The sequence below is a fragment of the Bombus affinis genome, chromosome 4 (assembly GCF_024516045.1).
Source record: "Bombus affinis isolate iyBomAffi1 chromosome 4, iyBomAffi1.2, whole genome shotgun sequence".
NCBI lineage: Eukaryota > Metazoa > Arthropoda > Insecta > Hymenoptera > Apidae > Bombus > Bombus affinis.
This window is the reverse complement of record NC_066347.1, coordinates 14668786-14691937: the sequence shown is the minus strand read 5'-3', so window position 1 is coordinate 14691937 and position 23152 is coordinate 14668786. Positions and strand designations below refer to the sequence as shown.

Sequence of the window (23152 nt, the reverse complement as noted above, 5' to 3'; positions counted from 1 at the left end):
TCTTGACTCGCTGTTCATTTGTCATTGTTGATGTCACCTTGTTAATTTCACCGACGAATTGGCGTGCCTCTTGTTGATCTTTTACTTAAGCATATTCCAAACAAGGATTAGTCGAACTTACATCTGGAAACTCATCGCCAGCGAAACAGAGAAGCAACGATGAGATCGTTCGAGGTTCCAAACTTGGAACCAAGTGTTCGCAAGTCCGGAAACTTCCCGCTTCTTCCTCGGGTGGCCATTATTTGTTGCGTTCCTCTCCGCGCTCGCCGGTGACCTGTTATTGTTTCGTTGCGCCAGCACACGGCTAGAACTGCGGTGTTTTCCGGCCACAAACACGATCCACGGCAGAGTTTTACGGGGTATTTAATTACGCGTCGACGTAATTAAGTTATTGATTAATTTCGCCAGGCGTTACCAACAGAGGGAGAAAGAGAAAGAGAGAGAGAGAGAGAGAGAGAGGAAGAGTAAATCGAGCCGTGGATAAATGCGCCTTGAGAACGCAACCGGAGTTACTTAATCGCCTAGTGGCGGGCAAATTTCCGAGCACGACTCGTTACGAATGAAGCCAATTTTTCATTTATTATGAAAACTACGCCGCGTACATCTTTTTATAGCGAAATATTTTGTCCTAGTTACGATAACCAACACGGCGAATAAATAGAATTAATTGATGTTAAGAGGAATAGAATTTAAGACAAATGAAAAATTTGTGAGAGATAATAGAGTCTTTATATTGCTAATCATTCAATTTAATGGTAATTGATTTGATTTTGGTGTCAAATATACAGATAGTTACTATAGTGGTTAAGATTGATTTAACCGATTAATAGGTAGAGATATTAGAAATGTGAATCTCTGTTCCCTGTACTCTCCTATAATAAATAAATAAATAAATAAATAAAAGACGCGATCTATACATAATACGTATATCATTTCCTTTCCTGTAACCTTCAAATATGTAAATGTAAATAATTCTTTGTTTAGTATATTACTTCATATAGTATTTTTTGTTTAGTTGTGAATAGATTGCGGCTATTTATTATAGGAAATTAGGATGTGCATAATATTCAAAAATGTATAAAACTGTTATTATATATAGGTTGGGGTTGATATTCAAGCTGATTCACACGGATTGATTATCACACCTTTTATTTCTGTTTCTTGTACACATACGTCTGATCACACAGAATGCGTCTAAGCAATTAACACGTGGTCTACTCCTAAGACAAAAGAGCGTGGTTAGGAGTCGTACCAACTTAGCTTATAGTAACTAGCGGTCATACCAACTTAACATTTCTCAACAAAAACATCGAAGACGTAAATACTCGTAAGATTTAGCAAGTAAAACCAATCTCTGTGTAGTTAATTTCTTTTATTATAGATATTCATAAACATATGAATTTGCATAAACGTTCGCAGTCTAGATATAAGGTAACTCTGCATCCTTCGAGTATTTCTCTGTATTGCCTAGAATGATGCCAGAGATACAAAATATTTCGATACCGAAAGATACTCGAAATATCGAGCTATCGACTCTGAATATTCATTTTTCCATCGTTCGATGCGATACGAGATGTATTTCTTTGTGCCTTTCTCGTGCAGGCAACGCGTTCCTATGGAGGGCGACCTGTGAACGGCTATGTAAGGTTTTTGATCGCACAGCTCTGAATTCGTACGAATGTCACACGCAACGTTTTCAATTCGTCTTAACATGTTCCAGAGAGAAATTGAAAGCTCGAGGAATATTCGTTCACTCGGAATTTTTCGTGTTATCTGATAGACCCAAGTTGATTCTTTGGCAAACGTTTAGAGCAGTTGCTATCATTTCGTCGATTTTGACATCGTTTGAAAACATTCGCGATATGATCGTTGATAAAATACAGCTAAGCGTAAGACTTGTAATACTTATCCGACAAAGTAGAAAGTAGAGAGAAAATAATGATTAACGAAAAGTTAATGAGAAATAAATACGAAATTAGAAAAAAGTGAAATATAAATAACAAAATGCTCCCATCTCTTGCAAATAGCTAACGTAAAAATCGATTAGGGATAAAGTATATCATCGTAGTGTAACAGAGTTTGTCATGTTGCTAATCGTGTAAAACGATTATTACATAAAAATTAAATTGTCACGAGAAAATGAATCAATTATTAAGAAAGATTAATCCATTATGGTGATGTACGTTACCATCGCAAAATATAAACCATTTGAACATTTAACCTGTGAAATTACTTACATAACTGTATTTTGTAATATTGTAGGATCATTACTACACCTAATTTATTTACAATAAATGGATTAAACAGGTGTTGGTTAAACAGCAAACGATGGTTGTTTAACGTGAACTATATACAATAACGTACTATAATCTAGACAACTAAATAGTTAATTTGCAACTCTCGTCACCAACGTTCTCTCTTACGCGGATCACACTCTCTCGACAACACTAGCAACACTATCTCCCTGACTTCTCGATTCACATTCTCTAGCTTCTCAACTTACGCTCTCTGATTTCTCAACTAACTACTCTTTGACTTCTCCACTAACACTGACTGTTAATCCGTCTTTCTCCCTTAGCACCCCTTTGTCTTCTGTCTTGGCACGTGTTCCGCAACCGCTTGTCACGTAAACTTGAGGGTTATATGATAAAAACAAGACAGCTGAACCGTAACACAACTATTAACTTTCTCTTTTATTAAACTTTATTTTTGCATTTAATAGTTACAATTGAGTATACACTGATGGATATGTATAAATCAAGTACGCGACTGGTCTAAGGGTAGAAACCGGTAGAGATATGTTGAATATTCTAAGGATAGAGAATAAGTCCAGTGACGGAGGAAAGCTAGGGATGGGCGTGTCTAAGGATACGGGAGAAAGTTGCTAACGGAAGATAGCGAACGTGAGAAAAACTAACTTTCCCGTGTCAAGCCGTAGTAAACAATAAACGTAAAAGGGGCGCTTAAAACAAAAGATACTTGTTTGGTCTGAAGGACCTTAACTATGAAAATCCCAAGACCCATGGTGGGTCCTTAAGCCTATTGAGGGTACGCGCCAAGGATGTGTAGACATCTAGCTACCATCTCGCCCGCGGTGTGTGGCCTGGTCTCTGATGTGGATTGATGTTACACGCTCGTGGCCAGGGTCACGTAGGTCTTTTCCGCGTAACTACTCGATTAACTTCTTAACCTACGATTTACGTTCGAGAATTTTGGGCCGAAAACGTAAACAAGCTCGCGCAGCCTTCGAGCCATTCGCACGACTTGTGTAGTACTTACTACGGGCTATGCCCGTAACATTTACGTTTGGTTCGATCATCTACTATGGGCTATACCCGTAACGTTTACGTTTGGTCCGATCATCGATGTCGGCACTTGGGCTTTCTCGCGATATTGTTTATAGTTCGCCCGATATCTCTTAGGTCTTTTGTTCACGATACTACAATATGAATCGTCATTAAAAATGTCGATAAGAAGAAGATGGAGACATACGAATTTATAAATTGTTTGTTGATTTCTGCAAACATACTACTTGAATTACGCTGTACACGTGCAATGGATGGATAACATTAGAAAGCGTTAAAGATCGTTTGGTGGTTTTTTGCGTCGTATAGTCGTTTCACGGTTACTGGTAATCGAGCGGGGAATATCGTGGCCGCTCTCAAAGAATCATTAAAGTCTGTTGACATCTAGCCAATGTGAGTGGGTATTAAAATTCTTATGCACGCATTTACGAGCAACGTTGATGGCTGGCAGATCGCGATGGCAAACTCCGCCGCGTTGCCGCCCTCACGGTATAAGGGCCATAAAAATTTTACGTTGGTTAAAACTCGGATACCAGCGACGCTTTCTATTCCATTCTTATTTGCTCGTTTAAATACTCACGCGATGAGATCTTTCAATGATTTTGATACAGTCATGAACATCTTCGATCCCCATATTTTTCAAATACAACGAAAATTGCGTAATTGGCTCTAGAACCAATTAGTTAGAAATTGAAACTGATTGGTTCTAAACCATTGGTCATTGTAGCGTCAGTTTATAAACAGAAAAAGACATTTAAAAAATATACTTGTCGCATTAAGTAATCTCCTCCTTCGCGAAATCGGTTAGAAACTCATAAAACTATAGTTGAAGTTCACAACTTTTTAATATATGAAGCGGATTGTATTTATTAAATACGGTAATAATGAACATAAAATAATAAAGATAGGAGTCGAGAATTCAAACGTAATAGTCGAATTAACGTTGAAACAAAAGATTTTCTTTTTTCGATTTTGACCCATTGGATTGTTTCTTCGAATCGATTGTTTAAATATTTCCTGTAATTGCAAAGTATGCTTGCATTAAATATCTTTTAATTTCTATGTACAATTTCAGACCTGTTTCTATCAATTTAATCACAATGATCGTATCTTATTACGACGTTAATAAAATTTCAAAATATTTTGCATAACAAGTATAGTATATTATATAATATAATATTTTCATAGAAAGTTTGTATAAGCGTTCGCTTTAGCGAACAACTGTGTAATACTATAATCTTATCACAGTAGATAATAAAGTGTAAAAGTGAAAGAGCTCAGTAAATTTTTATCGAGTTTCAAAAATCGAACTAAAGCTTGTTTCGGTATTCCGCGTGAAATATAAAACCTGAATCGCTATAAAAGGTTACTATCTCTTCACAATACCAAAGACAGGGAATTGTCGAATGTACTTTTCCTCTGTACTTACAGTTAAACAATTTGGCAAGGGACGTTCAAATTATCTTACTGAAAAAGTCGCTTAAATCATCACATTAAAAAAATGTACATGTTAAATTTTGCGTGTATATTCTTGCTATTTATCAACGATCGACACTCCAAGTCACAATACTGCGAATTTTGACGATTGGTTATACTTTACGCGATTGTGTTGTACCGATATTACGAAATATTTATATTATATACATTTATTTTATATACTTTTAATAAATATTTTCTACACCAATCGTTGTACAATGAAATTTCAACTTTCAAGTTTAGCCAACTAGTTGAAATTAAAATTAATTCATGTAATTTAATTTTGATACGTACATAATTCTAGGCTAAAACCATAACTACGAACCGTGGGAAAATAATTCGCCAAAATGTATTTCATACTACCACATAATCGATAACAAAATCTAATAATTCCAATTTGCAAGGAAATTCTTGAAAGAATGAGAAGCTGAATGTAAGAAAATCACTCGAAGTAAAACGATTCCATCGTAGAAACGCGTGGAAAACTGAGTGAAGATTTAGGGAAAGAAATATCAGGCTTAACAGAAGAGTTTTATCAGAGTTCGGTTGGCGGAATTCCAACAACGGAACGGTAACAGTAACAACCGTAATTCCTTCTGTCGCGTATCCCCGTTCGTTCATCGACCATTCTGTCTCAGCAGGTGCGAATCCGGCCACATAAATTTCTGCGTGAACGGACCGAGATACGAGGGCGTAGTGACGTAGGGCGTGGACAGATTGCGGTGGAAATCGGATGAGAGAAAAAGAAGAAGAAGCGGAGAGATCGATAACGGATCGGTTCGATCCGATAGCCGTCCTTTTTCTCGGTTAACGCCGTGAAACTCGATTTTCTTTCCAGCTGATCTTCCTCCTAAGGAAGCGTTGTAAAATGACACGCAACAGGTGTTTAATAAAGTCACAGAGCCGCGATATTATGTATTATTCGCACGCCATCGACGGGATAACGCGCAAATCATGCTCCTTGTTACATACTTGTGTATTCGAAATCGCATCCGAGTGGAGGATTTTTTTAAGGATCAGGGTAAATTGAGGCATTGAGATGACAAATCTCGGATTGAAAATTAGTGCGGTACAAGTCAAGATTCTTGGAATTTGGATTCAGTCACGTATTTCGCTCATTTTTTAAAAACTATCGTTTCGTTAGTTTCGCATAATTAATTTCGTTATAATTTTATCCTCCGCTGAGATTCGTTCTCGCCACTGGACAAGGTATAATAAATTTTTTCAATAATTTTAGAACATTACGTTATGAAAGACAGTGGCGAATTAATTTACAGCACGTAATTCCAGTCAATAGTCTTTAATTTCAATTATCGTGCTTTCATCTTTTTTACTATTCCTTCGATATCTTCTGTCCATCGTATCTCGGTACTATTTTCTTGTTGTTCCATACTTATGGCTTTTTGTGAAGCTATGCTCATTGCTGATAATCACTTTTAGTACTTTTCTGGAATAAACTATCGATATCGTAGTTAAGATACTCGAGGAGATCTCCTTGTACAAAAATTAGCGATACATCGGCCTTAATAAATAAACAAACAATGTAATAAATAGTAGTCTGATTTACGTGTTACGTAAATACTCTTTGTACTCTTTGTACTCTTACGTCATGTAGTTCGATACAGGTTCTCTGTTTCAAAATCAGATAATCTATGATTGATTTGTTGATAAGTTTTGATATCTTTGTTTTGCTTCCCCAGGTATATTTATGGGCGTGTTTGTGTTCGTAAAATCCATTTGTTATTCTTAGTTCGTTAAGCATACAGATGTCTATTAACAGATGTATATTTACTTCGTTATTGTTATCATGAAATGGACCAGTTTATCACTGTCTTTTCTATCTGTGTGGCTATAGAGGCCTCCTAAGATGATGATATCTCTGATAAATACAATGTCTACTAATTCTTTATCCAATTTCTCAAAGAATTCTTCTCGTAAGTCTTTCCTATGCTCATACGTTCCACGTCAGCCTCTTGACGAATTTAAAATCTTCTGTTCAAAGCATTTAACTAATCGTTACGTTGATAATACCTGCCATGTATCTGTATGATTTATTTCTAACAATCGTATGGCCCGTGAGTATTCTAAATTTGTAACAATTACACAACCTGTAAGCATTTTTTAAGCGAAGAAGATCAAGGATGGCGAAAAGAAAATAATAAGACTTCAGTTTTCTCGGATATTTAGGAGCGGTAAATAGAATATTTTACCTGAGAAAATGTAAATATAATAGTACAGATTTTAAATAATATTCTTCGAATATCATTTCGACAGATACGTTCGGAGAATGTTTTCAAATCTTTTTACTTTCGTTATTACATCATTCAGGGACAATAATGCAACACGATGTAATCGTTGTCCAAATATTTATTTGTATTTCGTAGAGTGTAACATTTTCCAATTTTAAGTGCATAAGTATCGTTACAATTATCGCATTTACTTTTCAAGTTTATTTACGACAGAATAACGACGGTGTAATGATGCGGGAAAATTATCAGTAGAATAACTCACTCTACTCTGTCTCGTATAATACGCTAATCGGTGTATTACGCTCGACAACGCGAGATCTTATCGCGCAAATCGCAATCGTGATTATTCGTACAATTCAATTACAATTCGATAATATGTTGACCGTTTGGTTGTCATTTTTTTACGCGTTAAATACTTCGTGTTGTTCGATCGTTAAACGTGACAGATATATATCACTTGCATAACATATTTGTACTTCTTCGAGTCTCGATTGCATTTTTAATAACTCGTTACGCTTCGTTCTAGTATTTTCAGTGAACATCGCAGTTCACTTTCATAGAGCAAATCCTGAAGCTGTTTTAGTTGGAATCAAGTCTGTCCTGAAGAAGCGAACTGTTCGTGAAACACGAGAACAAAGTACAACGCGCTATTAAGAACGCTATGAAATTCGGCAAACCACAAATGCATCATCGAATAAGCTTAATGTCTAAAATTCACATATCACATAAGTCTACGAGTAAGTAGAAAGCAGACAAAGAGTTTTTATGTTTTACCATGGGAAAAGGGAAAACAACACTGCGAATAGAAGAGATATGACTGAGTAACTGGTTAAACTAGCACCGGACGAAATCAGAATAACGGCTGCTTGTCCAGGAAGTTCGATTATCGAGTTATTAACCGAGATGCTGAAAAATAAATTATTGTTATGTCACTAGTGCTGCATTCGATGATTGAAATAATTAATAACAATTGAAATTAATAAATCGAAATAATTAAAATTAATATACAGCGTAAATAGTGGTCTGAAACATATAATTAATATTACAGATGCCCTCGTTAAATTGGCTTACTACCGTAACGAATAATTAGTCATTCAAATTGTAAAGTGCAATAAACGCATGCGATAAATATCCCATAATTTCTATATACATTTACAGATACATTCAAAATTTATCGATATAACAACGATAGGTGTGTCCCATTGTCATATTAATGAAATTTCAAAATGCTTCGTATGACACACATAATATATTTATAAAAAGTTTCTATAAATTCTCGAATATTTTCATGAGCCACTATATGTATGTCCCGCTACATATATTCGGACTTAAATCTTGCTTATACTTTATTAAAATTATATCGATCGATTAGACTTTATTCAAAATGATCTTAATGTTTGATTAGAATATACAAGGAGAATTCGATTCGAATAATTGTTTTCACTTACCCTGGCTCTTTATCGAAGTTCGTGCTACCGAGTTGTATCTTAGTTGGCTTTTCGCTCACCCTAGTTGAGCCCAATTCCGTCAAGTTCACTGAAGCTCTGTTCTGTGAAGTATTGATCAAAAGCGATACAGTTTCTGCTTCGGTTTCTCGCAGGACGGCGAGCACATATTTCGATAATTCTTTCGTTATGAGAGAACCATGTTTCAGCGTATGTCTCTTTCGTAATTCGATTAATTTAGTGTAAAGCTGATAGGTAGACTTCTTCTGGTTACTCTCTTTCTGCAAATTGATCTCTTTGTAGTTATCGTTGACGGGTAGCCATGTCGTTTTGTTTTTACTGAAACCTACGAATAGAATTTGAGTTTACCAACTGTTAAATACCTACGTTAAGTATAACATCTAATGGTTTAATCTAAGTTTTCTGGATTAAAGTATTTGCTATGCTATATATCGTTTCACTCATAAATCCCATGATAAACAAATAAATAAAATTTGACAAATGATGTTAAATAAAAATGAATTAGTTGATTCTTAACAGAAAATGTCACTGCGATGTAACATTGAAATAATTAAGCAGTTATACATATATGTAATTTCCGCCGATTTGTTTACGAGCTTGTTTAGAAGCGAAAAGAATTGACTGTTAAAACAAGAATGCAGCTGCAGGTTCCAGTAATTTAAATAAATTAACAAAACCCAATTCAAAACCTATTATAAATTCACAGTCTACTAACATTTGCGGTAATAAAACATTCTGCATTTATGAATATGAGACCATTGAATATGAAAGCTATACCTTTCTTTACCTTTCAATTGTTATTGAACTGTAGAAAGGAATTTCAAAACTAAAAATTCTCCTAGCAATAAACGGAAGTAAAAGATAGTAGATAAAGAAGTTGTATCATTTCGTTTTTAAATAGTTTTTAAACAAAACAAGATCAAAAACACACACACACACGCATATATATAGTAGTACATCTTATATTTAAAGTAGTATATCTTATATCTTAAATTTTATCATAGAACGTTTCATGTCTCAAGAGTGTGCTATCGTAATAAAAACTTGTTATCAAAATCAGTCAGAAAGTGGTAACTGAGCTTGATCGAGTTTCCCGTTCGCTTGATTTAACAATTCTAGATTTTTTCTATGGAAGTATTCGAAGTGGAGGTCTGTGAAAATAAATCCACTACACTTAACAAGTTGAGGTACAACATCCCCGAGGAAATTGAACGAACAACACAACGAATATGTGAAAATATTATGGAAAACGTAAATGAAGAAAACACATCTGACTTCGATATCATACTTTGCACGTAAATACGATAATCCCATGATAAAATATTGATAAAAGAGAAGATTTTTAACTTTTTATCAAAAGTTACAAATTCGAAATATCTTGTTGCTTTATACTATACTGATCATACTTATACTATTTGTAAGTGAAATATATATAAGAGATGTTTTACCATCGTTTTTAAATAATTTTTAAACGAAGCAAGATACATATAAATACGTATCTCATCCTATCTTCTTTACATTATCACAATACCATAAACTAAAATGTGTATTCACCTGCACTGGTAGTGTTATCCCATTGGAATGGCGATCGACAGCCATCGCGTACGTCGTATTTCATGTAAGGTATATCCACCATGCCGATTTCTTCTCCATAGTACGTAACCGCAACTCCGGGCAAAATCATCTCCAGCATTATCATTTGATCCGCCCTACCAGGATAACGTGAGCCAAGACGAACCCGATCGTGGTTTCCCATCTATAGAAATATAATTATGTAAATATACTTTCAATGGAATAGACTCGCGCACTAAATCCAACCAGATATTTAACATTCAGCATTTGTCGAATTTTCTTTATTCTATGATATTTATCTTCGATCCCTTGGAGTTATACATACTTTTCAGTGAAAAGCGTCAGTTTCATTTCTGATTAGACTCGACAAAAATTGTACACAGTTGATGTTCTTTTTGATATTCGAAAGTATTAGGTAGTCGAAAGAATATTGTTAAAATGAAAAATTTAAGCGAATGTTCAGGGTTCTAATCGTCTTCTTATCCCTAAATTAACAGAGCAGATTTTCCTTATTCCCCAACGAATCAGAATTTCTCATTTTTTGTCTTATTCATTGGAAACAAGACGCATATTCAACGTTATTAAAGACTCTTGTGTGGTTTGATTAAAAATTTACGTACCACCCAATTTGCGGCCGTACCCTGCGGCATTTCATTTATCCAACTATCTATAACGTTCTTCAACTGAGAGACGTTGGAATTTGCATCGGCGTCCGTTATAAATTTGAAATTGAATGGGACGTGCGAGCCGTAGTTGTAATACTTGATCGTGTTCGATAAAGAAGTATACGCCTCCGTCAGAAGCACCTGTAACATTAAATGTTAACGTGGAGACGGGCTACTTGGGTAATAAGGTTTCTGCGATAGGACCAAATTTGGATTAATGGTTTTAAATGTTGAAAATTTTATCCGTGAAGTATTCCGCGCTTTCTACATTCTGTTAATAATTAATAAAAAGGTGCAGGATTGAATATTATCGAGATCTCAATACCAGCGAAGCTACCGCATTTCATTGACACGTTCAAAGATTAAAACTCGAAAGAAGAAACTAAAATATTAAATATTGCGAATTGACAAAATCGAAATAGAATATAGTTCTCAAGGCAGATAAAATTATTCAAAAATATATTTGCTTTCTCTTACTATCTCGTCACGATTATTTTGTTTCGCATAATCGTCCACGAAATTTCGCCAGCTCTGTACTAATTCGTAAGTTTCATTCTGGTCCTTTGTATAAATGTGATTGTAATAGGCGTGATTAGATGCATTGAGACTGGGATCCACGTGATCAAGCTTTGGTTCGTTTTTGGTTATGTCCTTCAGCTCATACAAGTGTGGTACAGCATCTATGCGGAACCCGTCAATTCCTTTGTCCAACCAAAATTTCATTATGTTCTGCGAAAATAAAATAACCATACGTGTTTCGCTCTGTTAGAAATAATTATTTAAAGATGGAAAAGTAGATTCATTGAAATAAAAACGGCACGCTTATCACAATGACGCGATCGCATCGTTCTTGTTATAATCTAGCAGATACTAACTAAAATGGCCAACGTGGAAGATTCTCGATTTTTCATGAAAAATATGTTGGATAAAATGACGTAATGATCTTTCTCAATTTCTAAATCTGTGCACAAAAATCAGCCCATCGATCGTCGATATCGATGCCCATCGAAAAAAATTTGTTTTTCTTTTATCTTACTTTTCTCTAGCTTTACTTTCTTTCTATAGACTATAGGATATGGTAAAACATAGAATAGCAGAACCGAGAGCTACAAACAAAAACGGTAGTCAGAATGGAAAGAAATTCGCGGTCTCGTCGAATCAATTTGAATTATATTAATGTAATCGATCGAACTATACCTTCATCTCTTCCTGCACGACCGGGTTTCTGTAGTTCAAATCTGGTTGTGACTTTAAGAATTGATGAAAATAGAATTGTTTCCTTGTTTCGTTATACGTCCATGCTGATCCATTGAACACGCTGACCCAGTTGTTAGGTGGTGACTTCTTGTCTTTTCCTATTCCATTGACCCATATATAGTAATCCGTATAGTTTCCTTCCTTTTTGACGCTTTTTTCGAACCAGGGATGCTCGTCAGACGTGTGATTAGGAACAAGATCTAAAATAACCTGAAAAATAAGAAGAAAATTATCCGTATCCTTTACGATTACTAGCGATTTTGTAAGTCCCTACGAATATATCAAATCGACGGATGGATTGTTCATGTTGGAAAAGCTAAAAATCGTCAAGTACCAACTATTATAATTATAACGGTGCACTATCTTATATCACGCCTATTATATTATACTGTTATATTTGATTATATTATTTATTATATATTATATTATATATGTAGTATCGTGGACGAAAGGTCTAAGATATCTGCCGAATCGTAAACAATGTCGCGAGAGCCGCGGCATCGTCGGGTACATCAATGTGTCGTCGGTTCTTTTTAAGTGGATAGTTTCGTGGAAAGGGCCTGCGTGATCCTGACCACGGGCGTTTCGGGACACGTGTCTCGAACGGCGGGAAAAGACAAAGAGACGTTAAAGTCAGTATTAGTTGAGAAGCCGGAGAGAACGGATGCAAAAGGTGTGCAGAGTGTGAATTGAGAAGCGAGAGCGAGCGAGTGTAGAAGCCGGAGAGTGTGAATCGGGAAGTCGGAAGCCGCGTCTGAAAATAAGACGTACGACAGCATTGTAATTATTTCGTTGCTTCGAATATTATTAATTAAATCAAAACATCATTACTTGTCCTTTCCTCTAAGACCCATTAAGATACTACATATATATTATTTACCAAACTAATTTTGAATTATTTACATGGATAAAGTGCGGCACGAATCAATAACCGCGATATTTGAGCCAGTGCTAATAATTCAACAAACTCGACTATCAAAGAAATGCTTATTAGCATTGAGACAACTGCTATTCATTGATATTATTTAATATTTTATCTCATCGCTATGATTACAGGTATTTCCAGATTTTTTCAACGTAATTTCTATGGTAATATTATTGCTTTATTGTATTATGGTAAATGTTTATTATTTTCGCGTTGAAAATGTGCTGATATGCATCGTAATTCGATGTTATACAAGCAAGTAATAAATTACAATTGTTAACGTAACTTGTCTTTAAAACAAACTCTCGTTCTCCACGTTCTTTACGCGTGTTGTTTAATTGCTTAACACGATTCAACGATGTTGTACGATTCGATTAAGATCAACGATCGTCATTCGCAAAATTTCATTTCGCTTTACCTTTAAACCAATTTTATGAGCCTCTTTCAAAAGATCATCGATATCTTCTAGAGTACCGAAGACTGGAGCGATGTCTGTAAAGTTTGATATGTCATATCCGAAATCATTCATAGGGCTTTTATTGATCGGTGACAGCCAGATCGCTGTTACTCCGGTAGAATTGAAATGCTGAAGTCTGCTGGTAATACCTGTGAGAAAACCAAGTACAATTTTATGTCAATTCCAACGATTATAGGAATACAAATGGAGGAGGATATTCTTTCGAACGACACCGGTGATCGATCAGGATGAACTTTGATAGTTATCACGGAATGGGATGGATTTAATTATATTGATTAATTACATTATGTTAATTAATTAAATGAAATATTAACATAGAAACTACATTAATATCATTCGGTCTTTGAGTTTATCAGACTGTATCGTTCTAACATAAAAGTCATATAATCGTTCAGTGATATAAAAGTCGGAAAATGAGCTTATGATATTTTTCTCGTGTAGTCTTCAATTGATATCAATTACTTCCTACCAACAATATCTACTAATTCTAAGTATATATGCATGACTGTTTGATCAATGTAAGATCAAAGGTCAAAATTAAATTAAAGAACTTCGTTCGAAATACATTTTATATATTGGCAATAATTTAGAGGCGTGGAAATATTTACGAACAGTAATGCATGTGCAAACAATATTTCGATAAATGTTACGGATAATATGATGAAAAAAATAACATTGTAAAATTCCACCGTTCAATAGGCAGAATAGTATGAAATCTTTTACCTTGTTTTTCTATCGTATGATTAGATAAAATTGTGAGATATGAGATATCAATGGATGTTCATATATACAGCTATTCGAAAAATGTCGTCTTATCTATAAAAATATATTTATGAAATCGATAATACTATAGATATTAATACAATATCACGTAGACTAAAGATGAGCGATCCGTACATACGTATAGGGAAATTTTTTTCAAAACGTTGACCTTGGCATTACATTTTCAAGCTTATCAAAATTGATAAGATGCACGCTATTCTAAACAATCACCATTGAATAGTTTGTCCATCTTAGTGTCGACTACCAATTCTATATGCATAGGTGTTAAAGGAGAAGCTACGTTCTAATAATAGATTTTACTAAATTTTATGCATTTACTATGTTAGTATTTTACTATTAATCATATTGATGTAATTTGTTACGATTCCGAGTATCGTTTTAATATTTAAAAAGACACACCCAAGCATAATTTTGTTAATGTCGTAATCGATGTTGTTACAGGTAAGTGAAAGACGCAAATAATCGTGGCGTCATACGGCAAAGTAAGTAACAATTTAATGTAATCTTAGAACTCATTAACGTGTTCTCATCTGTATATAAAATTAGAAACGAACCGATACTTCTGTATCGTTCGTTGTATGTCGTGAAATCTATCAAATATTATACTTGCAAAATCGAAATTGTGGTATAATAAGAAATTGTAGTATATCAGAACAAAATAATTTGCCTTAAAACGAATAAATTTCGACTGTAGTTAACAGACATTTCTAAATAAAATTTGCTACACTTTATTTTACGTTTTGTCCATTGGCATGATTTATCATTAAACGTCGCACAATTATTGTCGTGTGAATCTCTGAAAATTTTCAATCTAAATATCAATATTAAATATATAAATACTGGAAAGCTAGATATTTCACTAATAGATATAACATATTTGTAGAAAGATGAAAATGGGAAAAATGCCAACTGCAGTCTGAAACGCGATTATTTAGATCGATTCATTTTTTAAATAAATAATCACCGATCCTACCACTGTCTCATTAGTTCACCGTCGTAGGAGACATTTTCTGGGATTCGACGAATCTTTTTAATTACTATCGAGCGTTCGAAGATCGCACGTTACATCACGTACATGAAAGAAAGGAAGTATGATGCTAGAAGTGCAATTAAATATTACGGAACTGTTTTTATCTTTTGTTATCGTACGCCGTGCTGTTCTTGCGAAACGTGTACAGAATTAAAGAATTAAAAGTAAAGGATGTTACTTGAAAAAAATACACAAGAATGTTTGCAGAGTATTCTTCCATTTATCTAGTAAGAAAATACTGTTCAACGTATAAATCTCCTAAATATTTTATTGCTTACTATTGGCTTATTCTTATTTCCTTCGTTATTATAGAAAATCACTGTTACTTTTTACTGTTAACTGGGAATAACCGCTGATATCATAGTAATTAGGCGAGGAATTGAAACCTTGGATTGGTTCCAACTTGCCAACACTATACACGAGATGCCCAAGTGTTTTATGCATCACTTAAAATATCGTTAACCACTAACGATACTACCGTTAGACACTATAATTAATTACAATATTAATTGTACGATCAGATGAATCATTAATTTATTTGTTGGTTAATTAAGCGGAACTAACACGAACCATTAACAAAATCATCATCACTATTTATAACAAGAATTCACAATGTAGATTTATACAGTCTTTCGATTTCTCTGTTGGTTTCCTCCGACAATTTTTCAAAGGAACACCATTTACACCTGTCAGCTTCGGCCATTGTAGTTTGCAATTATGACGATACAATCCTTAAGAATCTCGTTATTACACTTCGTTAGATGTATATGTCGCGTTACGAAACTTCCTTCCATCAACACTTGAATCGCGATCTTTAAATGACCATGTTTTTTAATAGTTTATTACTTTTTTAGGTAGTTTACAGTATCGTACACTTAAATACATTTTCTATGGCTTAGACGTTTCAATTTTGGCCTTACTTACCAGCTTCAAATCTTCTACGAACTTAATTCTTATTCCCTGAGCATAGTGTGTAGATATGGCGCGAGTAAAGTTAAAAGATGCGACAAGAAATCGGAAATTTTAGTTGCACAAGCACACAGTAAAATGATCACGAGAGAACGAATCGAACATTACAAGAGAGAAGAATGGCTACAAGAAAGAGATCTATAGGAAGACTAATAAATGAAACGGTATAAAAATTTCAGAATATTTCATACACCACTGCGTCCGTATCCAAACTTTTCCACCAGTTAGCGTATATTTCTCATTAATTATCATTAATAATTAAATCACGAATTTATTCAAATTACATCTTGTTTATTCTAGCTTTTCTGAATCGCGATCATGTCACATCTGTTTCGTCTCGATATTCTTTAAACTGTCTCAAATGATGCAACGAACGGTTCGCATGTCACAGAACGTTACCAGATACCTGAACATCCTAATGTTTCCTACGGATTTCTTACCTTTCAAGTCTCCAATGCCATCGCCGTTCGAATCCATGAAACTCCGAGGATACACTTGATAGAAAACCGCATTTCGCCACCAACCCTTGTTCTTGATCTCGGCGGCGGCCAGGCCGACCGCAACGAGAAGCACAACCACCACGAAGCTGATGTTCTTCATGATTTGAATGATGCGGCGCGCAATCACTCGGCTTCTTATATGCCAGATTCGATGGTAAAAAAGAGCAGCGTATCGCATGTCCTTATCAACGGAGCATTGAGAAAAGTCGCGATAAATAACACGATACGAAAGAAAAATCGCGCGATGATCGAGCAATTTGAATTGAATGATGTCCTACGTTTTCACGGTTCGTGTATTTTTTACAATGAGATACTTTTAGTAATTACATCGATTAGAGTTCATCGAATATTTTCTCCGTCATGATTCTGAGTAATTTCATTTGGAACTTGCGCTCGGCTTTAGTTTTCCAGATACTCGTAAAAGTGTTTTTCATACTTTTTACTTTGCTGTGTAGCAGGGGAGCGTGTAGGTTTGTGGACGAATGAAAAATAAAAAAGAACGAAAGGAAAGAAAAGAAAGTTAGAGCGAGGTTTATAAATGGATGTGAATATGGCTTGCATACGTTTGCACCGCTATGCGTTTAAATATGTATGCATTATTACGTGTTTGTATCGTTTCAATTTGCAAGTACAGGAAAATAAAGAAGGAAATCGTCGTTCAAATTGGCCCAGCTATTCGATAATTTGTACAGTGACTCAGTGACTACAGAAAGTATTTGCACACCACTGCGTTTATTATCGCACTTATACGCTAGTTGATTAGATCCAACTGTAGTAAATTTCGTATCATTCAATAGTACTTTCATATAATTGCAACAATTTGATACCAAGGAAAGGAAATGTAGAACTTAAGAAAAGGAAAATGCTTCGTTGAAAAATAAGTGTGTGTAGCAAATACTTTTTTAACCACTCGACATACTTCGGTAATCTATACTTTCTTTATTTAATATTTTTTAGTTTGATTTTAGGTTTCGGTTAGCTTGGGTTAGCTCGAACTAGTCTTAACATTAGAACTACCAGGCCAGTCAAATCGACTGGTTTTACAATTTTATTTTAAAATTCCTACTTCATGTTATATTTTTTCCGCAATAATGTAATGACTTTCGCAACGATAATTAAAAGAATAATAGAATGAATTTTATTTTGGTTTTCATGTATTCAAACTGAAAATAATTTCGTATTAAGGTTACTTATACCAATACCAGTCAAAATGACTGGTACTTGTTAAAGTGTAAAAGGATCCTGTAATCTGTTTATCGAACCTCGATTAACCAATTTCCTCGTTTTGTACAAATTCGTACAAATTTTTGTACAAAGTTGATATTAGATATCAGAAGAATTCAGGATCGATCGCTAGATCGCCAGATGCTAGCATTAGAAATACCACAGCAGTCAAAATGATTGGCTCTAGAATTTTATAAATGTGTCAAACGTCATTTAGGGAACATGATCCCAGATGGATTAATAATACCAAAAATAAATCGATAAATATAAAAATATTCTATTATTACGTATTTTTTAAAGACCGGTCATTTTCACTGTTTTTGATAAAAATAGCTTCGTGTTAACTATCGGTAATTCTAGCGTTAAACATTTAAAGATTATTATTATCAGATACTATCTTAAAAATTAATCTTAAAAATAAAAAATTTAGACATTATTATTATTAGACATTAGAGGTACGTAAGATGTTTAAAATGTTAGAAAGTTTGAAGGCTGTTAGCCTGTGACTGCCACGTCAATTGCAAAGTCGAATAAGCTTCACATTGTGCGCGATTCTGAGAATTTTAGTCGCCCGCCTTACGCTAAATTTCGCAACGAGGAAACAGGAGATTCGAAGCGGGATTCCGCGAAATTCGAAAGAAAAGTTGTGTTGCGCGGAGATTTTATAAAACTTGCTCTTGTTGGTGTGTGCCAAGAAAATTGTTGAAAGCGGCAAAGAACGAGAAAAGAAGTTGCCAGCTCTTTTTGCACGGCGGGTAATTCGAAGTTGTACCAAAGTTTCCTCTGTATATATTGCAACGAAGGAAGATGTTTTCTATTGCAACCAACGAACCTCCCGTCAAAATTGAGGAGAATATTTGGAATTGTTGAATTTTACAAACGGAAACGGGTAGCAAACAATTAGAACGTACAGTGGGAAAGACTCGTTATACCAATTCACGAGCAAAATGCTACTTTATTTTAATTTCTGTCGTTGACATTAGCTGCAAGTGGAATGCGGCTGAGTATGAATTTATGGTAAATTTAAACGAGTTAACATATCCAAGATGAAGCGATTACTGTAATATTTACTGTGTAAAACAAGCCTTTATTTAGATTCTATTTCTGTACGATCATAAAGGTATGAAATTGCACAGACATCTAGTTATAAGTAGCTGTTGATTACAGATGGATGGTTATGAACTTTTTTAGTTTCCAGTTCTTAGTTATGATTATGTTATTTTAAAAAAGTCTAGCTCGGATTAGTCAAGTTATTTCAAGCGACTTGAAATCGAGTCACTTGATTAATGAGAACAAGCGTAGAAACTTGAAAGAATCTTTTGCCACAAGTAAACAATAATTTCACATCGGTAAAGTGTCCTAATAATTACTTCAACTCACATTGCTACATTATCGTAATATTATTAAGAACAACGATCAGTGTTTACAGATCAAATAGCTGTAGATCAAATAATAATATAATTTTTTCTACGACTAAAATGAAGAAATCAAAATAGGATATTCGTGAGAGTCCTAAAGTTAATGATAATATACGGCGATTATTGAAAACAGAATTTTCGATGATTCTTTTATTAGTCAGTCGTGTTTCGTCCTGAACATATGATCAGCCTTCGAAACGAACCTAAACCCGAGGAGCACAAGCTAAACGTTAAATTCAATAAACCAAAATTCGATAACGACGATCGTGTACAAGATTTTATATAAATTTTCCTTTCGTCAAAATGAACAAATTTTTGTACGTAAGAAATTTCGAGTTACCAAATACACAAGGAAATGCTATATTTTATAACGGGCATTAAGTTATTTTTCTGAGCTTCTTTAAAAGAGAAATGAAGCTCGTGTATAAAAACGGTAATTGCTTATGACTCGATCAAATGAAACAGAAAACTGAGATGAAAGGGAGAAAGGGTAAAAGTTTTTGTCGCTATTCTTCTTTAATACGTAATTCAGAAGGTGGTAGTTATCTTTAACAAGCGATCTTGGAGCCGCAGCAAAAACACATTATACTCTGGAACAAATTACTTGCTGTTCGCTCTTCTATTATAATAACTCAACTTTTTAAACTGGCAATCGGATCCAATGATATTTGTCAGAAATGGCTTTATAACAAATCCTATAAAAGGTAATCGGCTACAGATAATCAATCGTATCTGCAATGAATGTTACGAATTGATTAAACTGCTAATATGTGTATGTTTACGAGCAATGTGAAAGTGCGGGTATCTATAGAAAAGTCTAGAAATGTATATTTCTGTTTGAAAGTTCGTCACATGTTAGGATTTCAACAGAAATAATGGCTTCCTTAAGTAAATAAATATCTTATTCGTAATATTACTGCTTTACAGTATTGAAACTGTAATTGTGGGATCCTGTTTTAAGATTAAACGTTTTAATGATAATATTTCTTCTTCCTCAGGAAAATGTACAAAAACGTTCGAAGGCAACAAATTCGAAAAACAAATTGCGCTGCAAACTTCTAAACGAGTGTGTATGCAATATGCAACGATATATGAAATATTTAAAGTAAAATACTATTGTAAAATATTGATTATATTTAGTGTGTGAAATAAATATATCTTGCATTTCTTTAGCTATATTCAACAAATATATATATATATCTGTAGTCTAATGATAAAGATGACGTCAGTCTGTAGTCTATATCTTAAAATTCTGTACTAAAAGAACACGTGGCAAGCATATTTATTCGTCTATCTTGGCTCTTATTACCTAGAATACACCCTATATAGATTTTACTCTTCTAATACCTTCTTATTAACGCAGAAATGTAGTAAGTTTATTGGTTTTAAAACACACTGCTGATGTAATATTTAACCATACTTGTGCAAGATACTATTTTGAAATTATTAATGATTAGATATGTATAAGCTTTATTGTTTCAATTTCTGTAAGATGATCATCAAACATTTCATACAAAAGACAGTAAATATATGATGGTGGAAAATGTACAATTTCAGATGTTTGCAGGAATATAATTTTTTCAATGTTTCTAATGGACAAGATCATTAGAACAATCTAATATTTAGCAACTTTTACGTGTACGATATTGACTTATACATTTATATTAGGCTTGAGCATTATTTAGATAAAATATTTGAAAAATGATTATTCAAACGGTTATCGTGTTACTTGGGCAGATGTTAGTTCGAAATAATTTATTTCAGTGAATAAACGATCTTCCTCCGAATAATTTTATCATTTAACTGTCGAATGAAATAAGTTTTTATTTTAGCTGGAATTTATACCTTTGAATAAATATTTCCCGAAATGATTTTTCAAATAATTTTCCTACCTATTATCTCGCAATCAGATACGTATTATACAAGCGTAAGTGAAATTAAAATAATTTCAGGAGTAGAACGAGTTTTGTTAAAACGCACGAACGTACGCCGATAGTTCTGTCAGGATAAAATAATTTATTCAACATCAGTAAATTTGCAACATAGCGATCATAGTTTCAATGAGTCGAGAAAGTTTCTGATAGCATTCTGAGCACGACATTTAGATGTTTCGCCGCTATTAAAAGTATAATGGTGTCACGGTGCTTATCAGGGGTAATGGTAGGTTGTATTTTCAAAATTCGAAAATGGAATATCGTGTACACGATACTCGTGCGTAGTCGACACATGAAATGATATTGATATGTAGACGAAATAAAAATCGTAGAAACGAATTAAACGTATAACGAAATTACACGATTTTTTATTATAGTCTTCTAGGAAATATATAACGTATAAAATATATATTAAAGTTAATATATATTTTATATATATAAATATATATATATAATATATATTAAAATATGTATTTATATATTTTATATGTAAATATAAAATATCTAATAAAGATAATTTTAAAGTGGATTTTATATCGTAATGACACTTATAAAAATTAATTGTTGAAACGTATAAAATACGATTTATTTAGTATTTACTTTTGTCGAAAAGGAACTAAAAGAAAACTATCTGGATAGATAACGATCTATCAGATCAATGTACAGATTTTTCAAAGTATCAACCATTCGTTGTACATAATCATGAAGCTACAGAGGTGCAGGCATATTCTTTGTTTTAGTTGGTACGATAGGTAAAGAATTAACGATAGGGAGCCGTTCTCTTGTTATAGTTTTGAAAGTATAAAATATTAATTAGATAATTATTAAGTAAATAATTATAGGATATTAATTGGAAAAGTTTTAATAATTATTAATTACAAATATTTCGATTAAATTGCACAATGTGTCAAAATACTTGCGTATGGTGATATTTCATTTACTTATGAAAAGAATACAAATTTCCGAATATTGTTACTCTTCGTTAATTCGACGATATCTTATCTTATCGTATCTTTCGAGAGACGTTCATTGATATAAAGCAGATACCGAAAGCAATCGAGAAATACGTACATTGAAAACATAATCCGGGGGCGCATATGAATATTTTGACAAATGACGTAAGTTTATTAAGCAGCGTACTGAAAGTTGGTAAAAATCAGAAAACCGTATAAATGTGCGGGATTACACTCCATACAAACCATTCGTAGCGAACAGTGATATTTTTTACGTTTTAGCCGGAGAGCAGAAGGATAAACAGGTGATCCTGTTACACGAAATAAAATTTAAGCGAAAATATTGGAGCATCGCGCATGATTTTATCTCTGGCTGGCGAATTTTAGCTTCTGAATAAGAAAATTTTCGATTTGACAAGCGCATGTTAGTAAAGGTAGTGAATATTTATTTTACGACGAACAATTTATTATGTTATTAGTAAGTGGAGTGTGCAGATTTTCGTGCATTTATGTGAAATTCAAAGGTATGAAAATATATAAAATATACAAAGTAAAGTACTCGTAACAATTCTTTAGTGAAATAAATATTTAAGGTCTATCTGTTCATTAACTTTCATATAAAAATATTTCAATCGTAACATTTTCCACATTTTCCTGTAAACGTTACTATTGAAGTAGCTTTTCATTTTCACCGTTTAATTTAATTTCTCATCGAAAGTTTAAGAGTTCCAATAGGGAGAAAGAATCGATACAATCGATAAATACTCGATTCGTTACGAAGTAAAAAATGTGTACGTGCGAGGAATAAAACGAAATTCGCATGCAAATATCGTTTTCCTTTGCTTCGTCTAGATTCCAAGATCGAATCGGTTGTTGCAGCGACTAGCTTCCAAAATTCTCGGTGTTCGTTTCCCAAATGCACTTGCACGAAAGAAAGAATCGACTATG

At 33.7% G+C, this 23152-nt stretch overlaps 2 protein-coding genes across 10 annotated transcripts in view; one reads left to right on the top strand and one right to left on the bottom strand.

The window, feature by feature from the left end:
* LOC126915553 (dual specificity calcium/calmodulin-dependent 3',5'-cyclic nucleotide phosphodiesterase 1-like) overlaps positions 1-23152 on the top strand; it is a 212929-nt gene that overhangs the window by 137322 nt on the left and 52455 nt on the right. The window lies entirely within an intron of this gene.
* Positions 7131-16794, bottom strand: LOC126915554 (maltase 1-like). The gene is made up of 8 exons (XM_050720320.1): positions 16616-16794; positions 13334-13521; positions 11931-12200; positions 11211-11462; positions 10689-10874; positions 10051-10252; positions 8479-8821; positions 7131-7936 (listed from the first exon to the last, which is right to left on the bottom strand). The coding sequence occupies exons 1-8, from the start codon at positions 16773-16775 to the stop codon at positions 7801-7803; spliced, it is 1737 nt and encodes a 578-aa protein (XP_050576277.1). The 5' UTR covers positions 16776-16794; the 3' UTR covers positions 7131-7800.

What these genes read in the sequence shown, in the direction of transcription:
- LOC126915554 (XM_050720320.1), bottom strand. Translation starts at nt 16,775, where the DNA reads ATGAAGAACATCAGCTTCGTGGTGGTTGTGCTTCTCGTTGCGGTCGGC. An exon ending in TGGCATTGGAGACTTGAAAG is followed by an intron (nt 13,522 to 16,615) that starts GTAAGAAATCCG and finishes GTTTTCTCACAG; the next exon opens with GTATTACCAGCAGACTTCAG. An exon ending in GTACGGCCGCAAATTGGGTG is followed by an intron (nt 10,253 to 10,688) that starts GTACGTAAATTT and finishes ATATTTCTATAG; the next exon opens with ATGGGAAACCACGATCGGGT.